This window comes from Crinia signifera, chromosome 4 (assembly GCF_055691185.1).
Source record: "Crinia signifera chromosome 4, ASM5569118v1, whole genome shotgun sequence".
In the NCBI taxonomy this organism is placed as follows: domain Eukaryota; kingdom Metazoa; phylum Chordata; class Amphibia; order Anura; family Myobatrachidae; genus Crinia; species Crinia signifera.
In genome coordinates this window covers 339,242,872-339,260,686 of record NC_139220.1, presented here as the reverse complement: position 1 = coordinate 339,260,686, position 17,815 = coordinate 339,242,872, and the positions used below count along the sequence as shown (strand labels likewise).

General features: G+C 57.2%; 1 protein-coding gene across 6 annotated transcripts in view; it reads left to right on the top strand.

Moving 5' to 3' along the window:
* TMEM95 (transmembrane protein 95) overlaps positions 1-17,815 on the top strand; it is a 72,119-nt gene that overhangs the window by 35,574 nt on the left and 18,730 nt on the right. For 4 of the 6 annotated variants that reach the window (XM_083185894.1, XM_083185890.1, XM_083185889.1 and 1 more), the window contains exon 3: positions 16,425-16,481. The exons of the other annotated variants lie outside the window; for them this stretch is intronic. In XM_083185894.1, the coding sequence (XP_083042020.1) occupies positions 16,425-16,481 (57 nt within the window). The remainder of the gene's footprint in view (positions 1-16,424; positions 16,482-17,815) is intronic. 6 annotated transcript variants of the gene reach the window in all.

The following is a 17,815-nucleotide window of genomic DNA, read 5'->3' as shown; positions in this document are numbered from 1 at the left end:
TCTATTACACTGACACGCTCCCTCACCCTGTGGCCTGCGCTCTATTACACTGACACGCTCCCTCACCACGTGGCCTGCGCTCTATTACACTGACACGCTCCCTCACCCTGTGGCCTGCGCTCTATTACACTGACACGCTCCCTCACCGTGTGGCCTGCGCTCTATTACACTGACACGCTCCCTCAACGTGTGGCCTGCGCTCTATTACACTGACACGCTCCCTCACCATGTGGCCTGCGCTCTATTACACTGACACGCTCCCTCACCACGTGGCCTGCGCTCTATTACACTGACACGCTCCCTCAACGTGTGGCCTGCGCTCTATCACACTGACACGCTCCCTCACCACGTGGCCTGCGCTCTATTACACTGACACGCTCCCTCACCCTGTGGCCTGCGCTCTATTACACTGACACGCTCCCTCAACGTGTGGCCTGCGCTCTATCACACTGACACGCTCCCTCACCACGTGGCCTGCGCTCTATTACACTGACACGCTCCCTCACCACGTGGCCTGCGCTCTATAACACTGACACGCTCCCTCACCCTGTGGCCTGCACTCTATTACACTACACGCTCTCTCACCACGTGGCCTGCGCTCTATAACACTGACACGCTCCCTCACCCTGTTGCCTGCACTCTATTACACTGACACGCTCCCTCACCACGTGGCCTGCGCTCTATTACACTGACACGCTCCCTCACCACGTGGCCTGCGCTCTATTACACTGACACGCTCCCTCACCACGTGGCCTGCGCTCTATTACACTGACACGCTCTCTCACCCTGTGGCCTGCGCTCTATTACACTGACACGCTCCCTCACCCTGTGGCCTGCGCTCTATTACACTGACACGCTCCCTCACCCTGTGGCCTGCGCTCTATTACACTGACACGCTCCCTCACCCTGTGGCCTGCGCTCTATTACACTGACACGCTCCCTCACCCTGTGGCCTGCGCTCTATTACACTGACACGCTCACTCACACTGTGGCCTGTGCTCTATTACACTGACACGCTCCCTCACCCTGTGGCCTGCGCTCTATTACACTGACACGCTCCCTCACCCTGTGGCCTGCGCTCTATTACACTGACACGATCCCTCACCCTGTGGCCTGCGCTCTATCACACTGACACGCTCCCTCACCGCGTGGCCTGCGCTCTATTACACTGACACCCTCCCTCACCCTGTGGCCTGCGCTCTATTACACTGACACGCTCCCTCACCACGTGGCCTGCGCTCTATTACACTGACACGATCCCTCACCACGTGGCATGCGCTCTATTACACTGACACGATCCCTCACCACGTGGCCTGCGCTCTATTACACTGACACGCTCCCTCACCCTGTGGCCTGCGCTCTATTACACTGACACGCTCCCTCACCACGTGGCCTGCGCTCTATCACACTGACACGATCCCTCACCCTGTGGCCTGCGCTCTATTACACTGACACGATCCCTCACCACGTGGCCTGCGCTCTATTACACTGACACGCTCCCTCACCCTGTGGCCTGCGCTCTATTACACTGACACGCTCCCTCACCCTGCGGCCTGCGCTCTATCACACTGACACGCTCCCTCACCACGTGGCCTGCGCTCTATCACACTGACACGATCCCTCACCCTGTGGCCTGCGCTCTATTACACTGACACGATCCCTCACCACGTGGCCTGCGCTCTATTACACTGACACGATCCCTCACCACGTGGCCTGCGCTCTATTACACTGACACGCTCCCTCACCACTTGGCCTGCGCTCTATTACACTGACACGATCCCTCACCGCCTGGCCTGCGCTCTATTACACTGACACGATCCCTCACCCTGTGGCCTGCGCTCTATTACACTGACACGCTCCCTCACCACGTGGCCTGCGCTCTATTACACTGACACATTCCCTCACCACGTGGCCTGCGCTCTATCACACTGACACGCTCCCTCACCCTGTGGCCTGCGCTCTATTACACTGACACGCTCCCTCACCCTGTGGCCTGCACTCTATTACACTGACACGATCCCTCACCGCGTGGCCTGTGCTCTATTACACTGACACGATCCCTCACCGCGTGGCCTGTGCTCTATTACACTGACACGCTCCCTCACCACGTGGCCTGCGCTCTATTACACTGACACGCTCCCTCACCACGTGGCCTGCGCTCTATTACACTGACACGATCCCTCACCGCCTGGCCTGCGCTCTATCACACTGACACGCTCCCTCACCACTTGGCCTGCGCTCTATCACACTGACACGATCCCTCACCACGTGGCCTGCGCTCTATTACACTGACACGATCCCTCACCGCCTGGCCTGCGCTCTATTACACTGACACGATCCCTCACCGCCTGGCCTGCGCTCTATCACACTGACACGCTCCCTCACCACGTGGCCTGCGCTCTATTACACTGACACGATCCCTCAACGTGTGGCCTGCGCTCTATTACACTGACACGCTCCCTCACCACGTGGCCTGCGCTCTATTACACTGACACGATCCCTCACCCTGTGGCCTGCGCTCTATTACACTGACACGTTCCCTCACCACGTGGCCTGCGCTCTATTACACTGACACGCTCCCTCACCCTGTGGCCTGCGCTCTATCACACTGACACGCTCCCTCACCACGTGGCCTTCGCTCTATTACACTGACACGCTCCCTCACCACGTGGCCTGCGCTCTATCACACTGACACGCTCCCTCACCCTGTGGCCTGCGCTCTATTACACTGACACGATCCCTCACCACGTGGCCTGCGCTCTATTACACTGACACGATCCCTCAACGTGTGGCCTGCGCTCTATTACACTGACACGCTCCCTCACCACGTGGCCTGCGCTCTATTACACTGACACGCTCCCTCAACGTGTGGCCTGCGCTCTATTACACTGACACGATCCCTCAACGTGTGGCCTGCGCTCTATCACACTGACACGCTCCCTCACCACGTGGCCTGCGCTCTATTACACTGACACCCTCCCTGACCCTGTGGCCTGCGCTCTATCACACTGACACGCTCCCTCACCCTGTGGCCTGCGCTCTATTACACTGACACGATCCCTCACCACGTGGCCTGCGCTCTATTACACTGACACGATCCCTCACCCTGTGGCCTGCACTCTATTACACTGACACGATCCCTCACCCTGTGGCCTGCGCTCTATTACACTCACACGATCCCTCACCACGTGGCCTGTGCTCTATTACACTGACACGCTCCCTCACCGCGTGGCCTGCGCTCTATTACACTGACACGATCCCTCACCACGTGGCCTGTGCTCTATTACACTGACACGATCCCTCACCCTGTGGCCTGCGCTCTATAACACTGACGCGCTCCCTCAACGTGTGGCCTGCGCTCTATTACACTGACATGCTCCCTCACCACGTGGCCTGCGCTCTATTACACTGACACGCTCTCTCACCCTGTGGCCTGCACTCTATTACACTACACGCTCTCTCACCACGTGGCCTGCGCTCTATTACACTGACATGCTCCCTCACCACGTGGCCTGCGCTCTATTACACTGACACGCTCTCTCACCCTGTGGCCTGCACTCTATTACACTACACGCTCTCTCACCACGTGGCCTGCGCTCTATTACACTGACATGCTCCCTCACCACGTGGCCTGCGCTCTATTACACTGACACGCTCTCTCACCCTGTGGCCTGCACTCTATTACACTGACACGCTCCCTCACCCTGTGGCCTGCGCTCTATTACACTGACACGCTCCCTCACCCTGTGGCCTGCGCTCTATTACACTGACACGCTCCCTCACCCTGTGGCCTGCGCTCTATTACACTGACACGCTCCCTCACCCTGTGGCCTGCGCTCTATTACACTGACACGCTCCCTCACCCTGCGGCCTGTGCTCTATTACACTGACGCGCTCCCTCACCGCGTGGCCTGCGCTCTATTACACTGACACGCTCCCTCACCACGTGGCCTGCGCTCTATTACACTGACACGCTCCCTCACCACGTGGCCTGCACTCTATTACACTGACACGCTCCCTCACCCTGTGGCCTGCGCTCTATCACACTGACACGCTCCCTCACCACGTGGCCTGCACTCTATTACACTGACACGCTCTCTTACCCTGTGGCCTGCGCTCTATCACACTGACACGCTCCCTCACCCTGTGGCCTGCACTCTATTACACTGACACGCTCCCTCACCCTGTGGCCTGCGCTCTATCACACTGACACGCTCCCTCACCACGTGGCCTGCGCTCTATTACACTGACACGCTCCCTCAACGTGTGGCCTGTGCTCTATTACACTGACACGCTCCCTCACCCTGTGGCCTGCGCTCTATTACACTGACACGCTCCCTCACCCTGTGGCCTGCGCTCTATTACACTGACACGCTCCCTCAACGTGTGGCCTGTGCTCTATTACACTGACACGCTCCCTCACCGCGTGGCCTGCGCTCTATTACACTGACACGCTCCCTCAACGTGTGGCCTGCGCTCTATTACACTGACACGCTCCCTCACCCTGTGGCCTGTGCTCTATTACACTGACACGCTCCCTCACCACGTGGCCTGCGCTCTATTACACTGACACGCTCCCTCACCACGTGGCCTGCGCTCTATTACACTGACACGCTCCCTCAACGTGTGGCCTGCGCTCTATTACACTGACACGCTCCCTCAACGTGTGGCCTGTGCTCTATTACACTGACACGCTCCCTCACCCTGTGGCCTGCGCTCTATTACACTGACACGCTCCCTCACCACGTGGCCTGCGCTCTATTACACTGACACGCTCCCTCACCCTGTGGCCTGCGCTCTATTACACTGACACGCTCCCTCACCGTGTGGCCTGCGCTCTATTACACTGACACGCTCCCTCAACGTGTGGCCTGCGCTCTATTACACTGACACGCTCCCTCACCACGTGGCCTGCGCTCTATTACACTGACACGCTCCCTCACCACGTGGCCTGCGCTCTATTACACTGACGCTCCCTCAACGTGTGGCCTGCGCTCTATCACACTGACACGCTCCCTCACCACGTGGCCTGCGCTCTATTACACTGACACGCTCCCTCACCCTGTGGCCTGCGCTCTATTACACTGACACGCTCCCTCAACGTGTGGCCTGCGCTCTATCACACTGACACGCTCCCTCACCACGTGGCCTGCGCTCTATTACACTGACACGCTCCCTCACCACGTGGCCTGCGCTCTATAACACTGACACGCTCCCTCACCCTGTGGCCTGCACTCTATTACACTACACGCTCTCTCACCACGTGGCCTGCGCTCTATAACACTGACACGCTCCCTCACCCTGTGGCCTGCACTCTATTACACTGACACGCTCCCTCACCACGTGGCCTGCGCTCTATTACACTGACACGCTCCCTCACCACGTGGCCTGCGCTCTATTACACTGACACGCTCCCTCACCACGTGGCCTGCGCTCTATTACACTGACACGCTCTCTCACCCTGTGGCCTGCGCTCTATTACACTGACACGCTCCCTCACCCTGTGGCCTGCGCTCTATTACACTGACACGCTCCCTCACCCTGTGGCCTGCGCTCTATTACACTGACACGCTCCCTCACCCTGTGGCCTGCGCTCTATTACACTGACACGCTCCCTCACCCTGTGGCCTGCGCTCTATTACACTGACACGCTCACTCACACTGTGGCCTGTGCTCTATTACACTGACACGCTCCCTCACCCTGTGGCCTGCGCTCTATTACACTGACACGCTCCCTCACCCTGTGGCCTGCGCTCTATTACACTGACACGATCCCTCACCCTGTGGCCTGCGCTCTATCACACTGACACGCTCCCTCACCGCGTGGGCCTGCGCTCTATTACACTGACACCCTCCCTCACCCTGTGGCCTGCGCTCTATTACACTGACACGCTCCCTCACCACGTGGCCTGCGCTCTATTACACTGACACGATCCCTCACCACGTGGCATGCGCTCTATTACACTGACACGATCCCTCACCACGTGGCCTGCGCTCTATTACACTGACACGCTCCCTCACCCTGTGGCCTGCGCTCTATTACACTGACACGCTCCCTCACCACGTGGCCTGCGCTCTATCACACTGACACGATCCCTCACCCTGTGGCCTGCGCTCTATTACACTGACACGATCCCTCACCACGTGGCCTGCGCTCTATTACACTGACACGCTCCCTCACCCTGTGGCCTGCGCTCTATTACACTGACACGCTCCCTCACCCTGCGGCCTGCGCTCTATCACACTGACACGCTCCCTCACCACGTGGCCTGCGCTCTATCACACTGACACGATCCCTCACCCTGTGGCCTGCGCTCTATTACACTGACACGATCCCTCACCACGTGGCCTGCGCTCTATTACACTGACACGATCCCTCACCACGTGGCCTGCGCTCTATTACACTGACACGCTCCCTCACCACTTGGCCTGCGCTCTATTACACTGACACGATCCCTCACCGCCTGGCCTGCGCTCTATTACACTGACACGATCCCTCACCCTGTGGCCTGCGCTCTATTACACTGACACGCTCCCTCACCACGTGGCCTGCGCTCTATTACACTGACACATTCCCTCACCACGTGGCCTGCGCTCTATCACACTGACACGCTCCCTCACCCTGTGGCCTGCGCTCTATTACACTGACACGCTCCCTCACCCTGTGGCCTGCACTCTATTACACTGACACGATCCCTCACCGCGTGGCCTGTGCTCTATTACACTGACACGCTCCCTCACCACGTGGCCTGCGCTCTATTACACTGACACGCTCCCTCACCACGTGGCCTGCGCTCTATTACACTGACACGATCCCTCACCGCCTGGCCTGCGCTCTATCACACTGACACGCTCCCTCACCACTTGGCCTGCGCTCTATCACACTGACACGATCCCTCACCACGTGGCCTGCGCTCTATTACACTGACACGATCCCTCACCGCCTGGCCTGCGCTCTATTACACTGACACGATCCCTCACCGCCTGGCCTGCGCTCTATCACACTGACACGCTCCCTCACCACGTGGCCTGCGCTCTATTACACTGACACGATCCCTCAACGTGTGGCCTGCGCTCTATTACACTGACACGCTCCCTCACCACGTGGCCTGCGCTCTATTACACTGACACGATCCCTCACCCTGTGGCCTGCGCTCTATTACACTGACACGTTCCCTCACCACGTGGCCTGCGCTCTATTACACTGACACGCTCCCTCACCCTGTGGCCTGCGCTCTATCACACTGACACGCTCCCTCACCACGTGGCCTTCGCTCTATTACACTGACACGCTCCCTCACCACGTGGCCTGCGCTCTATCACACTGACACGCTCCCTCACCCTGTGGCCTGCGCTCTATTACACTGACACGATCCCTCACCACGTGGCCTGCGCTCTATTACACTGACACGATCCCTCAACGTGTGGCCTGCGCTCTATTACACTGACACGCTCCCTCACCACGTGGCCTGCGCTCTATTACACTGACACGCTCCCTCAACGTGTGGCCTGCGCTCTATTACACTGACACGATCCCTCAACGTGTGGCCTGCGCTCTATCACACTGACACGCTCCCTCACCACGTGGCCTGCGCTCTATTACACTCACACGATCCCTCACCACGTGGCCTGTGCTCTATTACACTGACACGCTCCCTCACCGCGTGGCCTGCGCTCTATTACACTGACACGATCCCTCACCACGTGGCCTGTGCTCTATTACACTGACACGATCCCTCACCCTGTGGCCTGCGCTCTATAACACTGACGCGCTCCCTCAACGTGTGGCCTGCGCTCTATTACACTGACATGCTCCCTCACCACGTGGCCTGCGCTCTATTACACTGACACGCTCTCTCACCCTGTGGCCTGCACTCTATTACACTACACGCTCTCTCACCACGTGGCCTGCGCTCTATTACACTGACATGCTCCCTCACCACGTGGCCTGCGCTCTATTACACTGACACGCTCTCTCACCCTGTGGCCTGCACTCTATTACACTACACGCTCTCTCACCACGTGGCCTGCGCTCTATTACACTGACATGCTCCCTCACCACGTGGCCTGCGCTCTATTACACTGACACGCTCTCTCACCCTGTGGCCTGCGCTCTATTACACTGACACGCTCCCTTAACGTGTGGCCTGCGCTCTATAACACTGACACGCTCCCTCACCCTGTGGCCTGCGCTCTATTACACTGACACGCTCCCTCAACGTGTGGCCTGCGCTCTATAACACTGACACGCTCCCTCACCCTGTGGCCTGCACTCTATTACACTGACACGATCCCTCACCACGTGGCCTGCGCTCTATTACACTGACACGATCCCTCACCACGTGGCCTGCGCTCTATTACACTGACACGCTCCCTCACCACGTGGCCTGCGCTCTATTACACTGACACGATCCCTCACCACGTGGCCTGTGCTCTATTACACTGACACGCTCCCTCACCACGTGGCCTGTGCTCTATTACACTGACACGCTCCCTCAGCCTGTGGCCTGTGCTCTATTACACTGACACGCTCCCTCACCCTGTGGCCTGTGCTCTATTACACTGACACGATCCCTCACCACGTGGCCTGCGCTCTATTACACTGACACGCTCCCTCACCCTGTGGCCTGTGCTCTATTACACTGACACGCTCCCTCACCGCGTGGCCTGCGCTCTATTACACTGACACGCTCCCTCAACGTGTGGCCTGCGCTCTATTACACTGACACGCTCCCTCACCCTGTGGCCTGTGCTCTATTACACTGACACGCTCCCTCACCATGTGGCCTGCGCTCTATTACACTGACACGCTCCCTCAACGTGTGGCCTGCGCTCTATTACACTGACACGATCCCACACCACGTGGCCTGTGCTCTATTACACTGACACGCTCCCTCACCCTGTGGCCTGTGCTCTATTACACTGACACGCTCCCTCACCACGTGGCCTGCGCTCTATTACACTGACACGCTCCCTCAACGTGTGGCCTGCGCTCTATTACACTGACACGCTCCCTCACCACGTGGCCTGCGCTTTATAACACTGACACGCTCCCTCACCCTGTGGCCTGTGCTCTATTACACTGACACGCTCCCTCACCACGTGGCCTGCGCTCTATTACACTGACACGCTCCCTCACCACGTGGCCTGTGCTCTATTACACTGGCACGCTCCCTCACAGCGTGGCCTGCGCTCTATAACACTGACGCGCTCCCTCAACGTGTGGCCTGCGCTCTATTACACTGACACGATCCCTCACCACGTGGCCTGCGCTCTATTACACTGACATGCTCCCTCACCACGTGGCCTGTGCTCTATCACACTGTCACGCTCCCTCACCACGTGGCCTGCGCTCTATTACACTGACACGCTCCCTCACCCTGTGGCCTGCACTCTATTGCACTGACACGATCCCTCACCCTGTGGCCTGCACTCTATTACACTGACACACTCCCTCACCACGTGGCCTGTGCTCTATTACACTGACACGCTCCCTCACCGCGTGGCCTGCGCTCTATTACACTGACACGATCCCTCACCACGTGGCCTGCGCTCTATTACACTGACACGATCCCTCACCACGTGGCCTGCGCTCTATCACACTGTCACGCTCCCTCACCGCGTGGCCTGCGCTCTATAACACTGACGCGCTCCCTCAACGTGTGGCCTGCGCTCTATGACACTGACACGCTCCCTCACCCTGTGGCCTGTGCTCTATTACACTGACACGCTCCCTCACCACGTGGCCTACGCTCTATTACACGGACACGCTCCCTCACCACGTGGCCTGCGCTCTATTACACTGACACGATCCCTCACCACGTGGCCTGCGCTCTATTACACTGACACGCTCCCTCACCCTGTGGCCTGCGCTCTATCACACTGACACGCTCCCTCACCACGTGGCCTGCGCTCTATTACACTGACATGCTCCCTCAACGTGTGGCCTGCGCTCTATTACACTGACACGCTCCCTCACCACGTGGCCTGCGCTCTATCACACTGTCACGCTCCCTCACCGCGTGGCCTGCGCTCTATAACACTGACGCGCTCCCTCAACGTGTGGCCTGCGCTCTATGACACTGACACGCTCCCTCACCCTGTGGCCTGTGCTCTATTACACTGACACGCTCCCTCACCACGTGGCCTGCGCTCTATTACACGGACACGCTCCCTCACCACGTGGCCTGCGCTCTATTACACTGACACGATCCCTCACCACGTGGCCTGCGCTCTATTACACTGACACGCTCCCTCACCCTGTGGCCTGCGCTCTATCACACTGACACGCTCCCTCACCACGTGGCCTGCGCTCTATTACACTGACATGCTCCCTCAACGTGTGGCCTGCGCTCTATTACACTGACACGCTCCCTCACCCTGTGGCCTGTGCTCTATTGCACTGACACCATCCCTCACCACGTGGCCTGCGCTCTATTACACTCACACGATCCCTCACCCTGTGGCCTGCGCTCTATTACACTGACACGCTCCCTCACCACGTGGCCTGCGCTCTATTACACTGACACGCTCCCTCACCGCGTGGCCTGCGCTCTATTACACTGACACGCTCCCTCACCGCGTGGCCTGCGCTCTATTACACTGACACGCTCCCTCACCCTGTGGCCTGCGCTCTATTACACTGACACGCTCTCTCACCCTGTGGCCTGCGCTCTATTACACTGACACGCTCCCTCACCACGTGGCCTGCGCTCTATTACACTGACACGCTCCCTCAACGTGTGGCCTGCGCTCTATTACACTGACACGCTCTCTCACCGTGTGGCCTGCGCTCTATTACACTGACACCATCCCTCACCCTGTGGCCTGCGCTCTATTACACTCACACCATCCCTCACCCTGTGGCCTGCGCTCTATTACACTGACACGCTCTCTCACCGTGTGGCCTGCGCTCTATTACACTGACACGCTCCCTCACCATGTGGCCTGCGCTCTATTACACTGACACGCTCCCTCACCGCGTGGCCTGCGCTCTATTACACTGACACGCTCCCTCACCCTGTGGCCTGCGCTCTATTACACTGACACGCTCCCTCACCACGTGGCCTGCGCTCTATTACACTGACACGCTCCCTCAACGTGTGGCCTGCGCTCTATTACACTGACACGCTCCCTCAACGTGTGGCCTGCGCTCTATTACACTGACACGCTCTCCTCACCGTGTGGCCTGCGCTCTATCACACTGACACGCTCCCTCACCCTGTGGCCTGCGCTCTATTACACTGACATGCTCCCTCACCACGTGGCCTGCGCTCTATTACACTGACACGCTCCCTCACCCTGTGGCCTGTGCTCTATTACACTGACACGCTCCCTCACCACGTGGCCTGCGCTCTATTACACTGACACGCTCCCTCAACGTGTGGCCTGCGCTCTATTACACTGACACGCTCCCTCACCCTGTGGCCTGCGCTCTATCACACTGACACGATCCCTCACCACGTGGCCTGTGCTCTATTACACTGACACGATCCCTCACCACGTGGCCTGTGCTCTATTACACTGACACGCTCCCTCACCCTGTGGCCTGTGCTCTATTACACTGACACGATCCCTCACCCTGTGGCCTGCGCTCTATTACACTGACACGCTCCCTCACCACGTGGCCTGCGCTTTATAACACTGACACGATCCCTCACCACGTGGCCTGTGCTCTATTACACTGACACGCTCCCTCACCCCTGTGGCCTGCGCTCTATTACACTGACACGCTCCCTCACCACGTGGCCTGCGCTCTATTACACTGACACGATCCCTCACCACGTGGCCTGCACTCTATTACACTGACACGCTCCCTCACCACGTGGCCTGCGCTCTATTACACTGACACGATCCCTCACCCTGTGGCCTGCGCTCTATTACACTGACACGCTCCCTCACCACGTGGCCTGCGCTCTATTACACTGACACGATCCCTCACCATGTGGCCTGCGCTCTATTACACTGACACGATCCCTCACCACGTGGCCTGCGCTCTATTACACTGACACGATCCCTCACCCTGTGGCCTGCGCTCTATTACACTGACACGATCCCTCACCACGTGGCCTGCGCTCTATTACACTGACACGCTCCCTCACCACGTGGCCTGCGCTCTATTACACTGACACGATCCCTCACCACGTGGCCTGTGCTCTATCACACTGACACGCTCCCTCACCACGTGGTCTGCGCTCTATTACACTGACACGCTCCCTCACCACTTGGCCTGCGCTCTATTACACTGACACGCTCTCTCACCCTGTGGCCTGTGCTCTATTACACTGACATGCTCCCTCACCCTGTGGCCTGCACTCTATTACACTGACACGCTCCCTCACCCTGTGGCCTGCGCTCTATTACACTGACACGCTCCCTCAACGTGTGGCCTGCGCTCTATAACACTGACACGCTCCCTCACCCTGTGGCCTGCACTCTATTACACTGACACGATCCCTCACCACGTGGCCTGCGCTCTATTACACTGACACGATCCCTCACCACGTGGCCTGCGCTCTATTACACTGACACGCTCCCTCACCACGTGGCCTGCGCTCTATTACACTGACACGATCCCTCACCACGTGGCCTGTGCTCTATTACACTGACACGCTCCCTCACCACGTGGCCTGTGCTCTATTACACTGACACGCTCCCTCACCCTGTGGCCTGTGCTCTATTACACTGACACGCTCCCTCACCCTGTGGCCTGTGCTCTATTACACTGACACGATCCCTCACCACGTGGCCTGCGCTCTATTACACTGACACGCTCCCTCACCCTGTGGCCTGTGCTCTTTTACACTGACACGCTCCCTCACCGCGTGGCCTGCGCTCTATTACACTGACACGCTCCCTCAACGTGTGGCCTGCGCTCTATTACACTGACACGCTCCCTCACCCTGTGGCCTGTGCTCTATTACACTGACACGCTCCCTCACCACGTGGCCTGCGCTCTATTACACTGACACGATCCCTCACCACGTGGCCTGCGCTCTATTACACTGACACGCTCCCTCACCACGTGGCCTGTGCTCTATTACACTGACACGCTCCCTCACCCTGTGGCCTGCGCTCTATTACACTGACACGCTCCCTCAACGTGTGGCCTGCGCTCTATTACACTGACACGATCCCACACCACGTGGCCTGTGCTCTATTACACTGACACGCTTCCTCACCACGTGGCCTGTGCTCTATTACACTGACACGCTCCCTCACCCTGTGGCCTGTGCTCTATTACACTGACACGCTCCCTCACCACGTGGCCTGCGCTCTATTACACTGACACGCTCCCTCAACGTGTTGCCTGCGCTCTATTACACTGACACGCTGACACGCTCCCTCACCACGTGCCTGCACTTATAACACTGACACGCTCCCTCACCCTGTGGCCTGTGCTCTATTACACTGACACGCTCCCTCACCACGTGGCCTGCGCTCTATTACACTGACACGCTCCCTCAACTGTGGCCTGCGCTCTATTACACTGACACGCTCCCTCACCACATGGCCTGCGCTTTATAACACTGACACGCTCCCTCACCCTGCGGCCTGCGTGTGCAGGGTCATTACGTCCAGCAGCGTCGCTACGGGCGGCTCACCCTGCCAGAAACTTAAACTGGATTGATGGCTGAAGTTTCTTCTGTGCATGCGTGCGGATCCCGGCAGCGACCCTTCCCGTATTTCTGCGAATGCGCGGCTAAGTAATGGCAGGAACCATCGATGGTGTGAGGTAGAATGGTTTATAGCCATCGATTGGTTCCTGCTCTAGAAGCCATCGATTGGTTCCTGCTCTAGTAGCCATCGATGGCAACCATCAATGGGGGAATGTGCGATGGCCACCCCCCCCCCCCCCTGCAGCCTAATCCTAACCCTCGTACTCTGTGGCTGAACCCTTACCCCCTCCCCCTCAAACTAACCCACCTCACATATATTTCTTACACCCGTGACTCTTAAGCTGGGTACACATATATACAATCCCTATTTCTTGCAACCGTTCGGCCGACCGTACTCCCGTCGGACAGTCCACAAACAACAGCCGACACGCGCGTACACACCTGTACAATTTTACTTGCGACGTCCGATGTACTCCCGTCCAAACAGTCGCAATAAAAACATTGTACCACCGTACACACTGTCTCGATTTGGGCTATTGACAAGTCACATGTGACCAAAATTATCATAATGGGCTGGGTTAGGGCATAATTATAGCAGTCACCCTCCTATTAAAAAAAAAAGCGGCGTGGGGTCCCCCCCACAGCTGTAACCAGCACCAGGCTAAAGAGTCGGGGCTGGTATTAAAAAATCAGGAAACCCGACAAATAGGGCTTCGCTGATTTTTTAAAACCAGCCCCAGGCTCCAGGTCCGGGCTGGTTCCCAAAATACGGGGGACAAAATGACCATTGGTTCCCCGTATTTTAAGAACCAGCCAGCAGGGTAATGCCACAGCCGGGGGACACTTATTATATAAGGTCCCGCGGCCAAAGCTTTCAGCCCTCTGACCGGTCAGCCTGGCCAGGGGTCCTGGGGAAGTGGGAACCCCCCCCCCAATAAAGGGGTCCCCCCCTCCAGGACTTACCTGACCAGGCTAAAGCCTGGTGCTGTCCCCGGTGGCCCTCTGCGGTGGCCACCGGGCTGATTCAGTGTAAAAAAAATAGAATTAAAAAATATTGTCTTTTCCTTTGGAACTATGAGTCCCAGCAAGCCTCCCCCGCATGCTGGGACTTGGAGAACCACAAGTCCCAGCATGCGGGGCATTAAAGGGCCCGCTGGCACTTGTAGTTCCACAGAAAAAAAAAGTTTAAATAAATACACACTGACACATTAGAAAAATAAAAGTTTAATACATACATTACACAAACACACTGATACTTACCTATCTTGATCCCGTAGGTAGGTCCCAGGGTTCCGGTCTGGTGGCTTGGTTCCGGGGCTGGTCAGGGTCCGGAGCTCCAGGGCTGAAGAGTCCGGGGTCCTGGATCCGTAGTACTCCAAAGGGGTACCTGGGAAGGAAATCCTACTCGCCTGCTCCTGTGGCGACCACCCCGGCATCTGCTGTTGAAGACGCGCTGCTCCCGGCTGCACTGGTACCCGCTCCGCCTCCGCTGTACACTAGAAGATGCAGAGATCCTTCTTACTCTGCGTCTCTACTCAGAATGATTTCTGGCCAATCAGGAGCGAGAAGTCGGGGTGTAGTCTGTGATAGTGTTATGAAGATTGTTTTTTACAGAAATGTAACCTAATCTGTGTTTGAAGAGGTGTACTGGCCTGAGATTGTTTGGTATGGGGTGCTGGGTGCCACGCAGCAGGTACTGCCCTGAAACGGAAGGGAGCTGTGTTTGGAGAATCGTTGGTGGTGTAGTGGTATGGGGTGGTGGGTAGTATTTACAGATGTGTTGGGTAGAGTTGTGGTCTGCGGCAGGCGGTCCGGGACAGCTGTGGTTGGCAGCAGCAGGTCCTGGAGGGTGGCACTTGTTGTCAGCAGGTCCTGGAGGGTGTTGTGCGGTGGCAGCAGGTCCTGGAGGCTGGCGCTCAGTGTCAGCAGGTCCTGGAGGGGTGGTGCTCGGCGGCAGCAGGTCTCAGAGAGTGGAGTGCGGCAAGGACTAAACAGGCGGGCGGCGGGGCTTGGCTGAGTAAGTGTTAGGACGCAGGATGCTTGTGCTCCTGCTCCTGTTAAATCCTGACTGCGGGACATTGGACTTCCCTGCCCAGCTCACCGTGGCCCCTGATGCCCCCCTGCCGCTGCCAGGCTGTTTGATGTCCTCCTGGGATCCTTCTACATTGTTGCCTGGCCGGATCCTCCTCACCGGTGATCTGCGCTCCGCTCACAGAGGAATAAACAGGCGGCGGGTGGTGGTGTGTCCGGGAGCATGGATTTCTGTGTCAGCTGGGGGCAGCAAGCAGCGGCTGGCGGTGTTCGCTAGACTTTGTGCAGCTGCTGACGCTGATCCGTGCGGGTGTGGGCAGACGGGCCTTGTATGTGAGTGTGGGATGAAGGGGCCTTGAGGCTGGGCGGAGTCTTCAAGCGGCGGTGAGGCTGGCCGGAGAGAGATGGTGTGGCGGGGGCGTGGTGTCTAGCCATGAGGCGGGGTTTGGCCGTACTTGGGCGGACATGGGGAGTGGTGGGAGAGGAGGGGGCGGATAGTGTGGGAGCTTGTGTGTAGGACGCAGGCTGTGTAGAGCGTTAGGTCGCAGGTTATTGCAGTGTGGATAACAGTGGATGGGCCTGTCAATCACCCGTGGACCCCGCCCACTGTTATATACACTGCCTTGAGTGACAGATCTGGATAAATATATAAGCGATATATATATATATCTTTCCCACACCTCCATCCCTCTACTGCTGCTGTCTCTGTATGTCCCCTGCTATATCCATCTAATATACAATGTCTCTGGCTGGCTGTTGTCTCCTCTCTCACAGATGAAGGCTCCCTCCTCTTCATCACGCAGAAGACTCATCGTGTATTCCGAGTGCTTGGTAAATAGTGATTACAGCCCCTACACACACCTGCATTGTCTGGACCACTCCCGCTAATAAACGCCTCATCACTGTCCTCTGTTAGTCTGCATGGATTTGATATGAAATCCCGGTGTTCAAAATCCCGACCGCCGAAATCCCGACAAGGGGGGACGGACGTGGATCGCACACAGCGGGCCCGGTGCCTCACTACACCCCATACACTAAGTTATTCTCCCTCTATGGGTGTCGTGGACACGCATAGAGGGGAGAAAGTGTCAGGATACCAGCGTCAGGATTTTGAACGCCGGGATTCCGACCGCCAGGAATATAACTGCATCCCGTCTGCACACTCACATATTGGGGTAGATGTATTAACATTCCTTTAACATTTGTTATTTTCGTTTCCCACTTCTCCTGCCATAACATAGAGAAGCGGGCACCCTTTTCCCCTTAATGTATCAGCAGCTAGTTAGTCTTTAACTCACCTCTGTCCTTTCTCCTTGCGTTTCTCTTTTTACATTTCTTTCCTTCTGCAATGCACATGCCTTTTGTTAATAACCCCATGATTCCTGTGGTTTTCTCAGTTTTCAATTGATTGTTAAAATTTGAATTTACTTTATGTTCCCCTGTCCTCCTGGATGCGGCAGTTTTTCACTGTATCCTGGCCCGTGTTTTTGCTGAATCCCACCTCCCCCTTGCCCGTTCCCCCAACCGCGGCAGCTGCTTCCCTGCCCACAGTAATGTAGCATCATTCTTCTCCCGGTATCTCTGCTGCATCCTGCTTCTGGTCCATGTCTGTCTGCCCACAATAGCAGCTTCCTGTGCCACCCGGCCGCTGCCACTGCATCCCGCCCCCCTTGCCCGCAGCAGCTCCTCTCCTTTCCCCCTGATGCAGTAGCTGATTCCCTGGCCAAGGCAGCTGCCCTGTCCCCTGCCTGCGACAGCTGCCCCCATCCCCTGGTCGACTGCATTTAAATCATTAATTTAAAAAAAAAAAAAACCTTAAAAAAAACTTTAAAAGAGGTTCATAATCACTGCAACGCCAGCCCCTGGGATGGAGAAAAGGACAGAGCGGGCTTCATGTCTGGGAAGGCAATAATACATTGCCTGAGATGCAAAAAGCAAGAAAAACCATGAGGACAGCCCCTGGACGGTAAGTTTAGGGCTGCCTCAGTTAAGTGTCCTTTCATTCATTAAAAAGCCACTAAAAAACATATCTTTACTAGCGTTAGTGCAGAAAAAGCACTTAATGCTGCTTAATACATCTGCCCCAATGTCTCCTGAGTTTATTGCTACAGTATGTTGCAATTTTCATTCACTCAGGATTCCTGGCACTGAGCCAAGAAGAATGT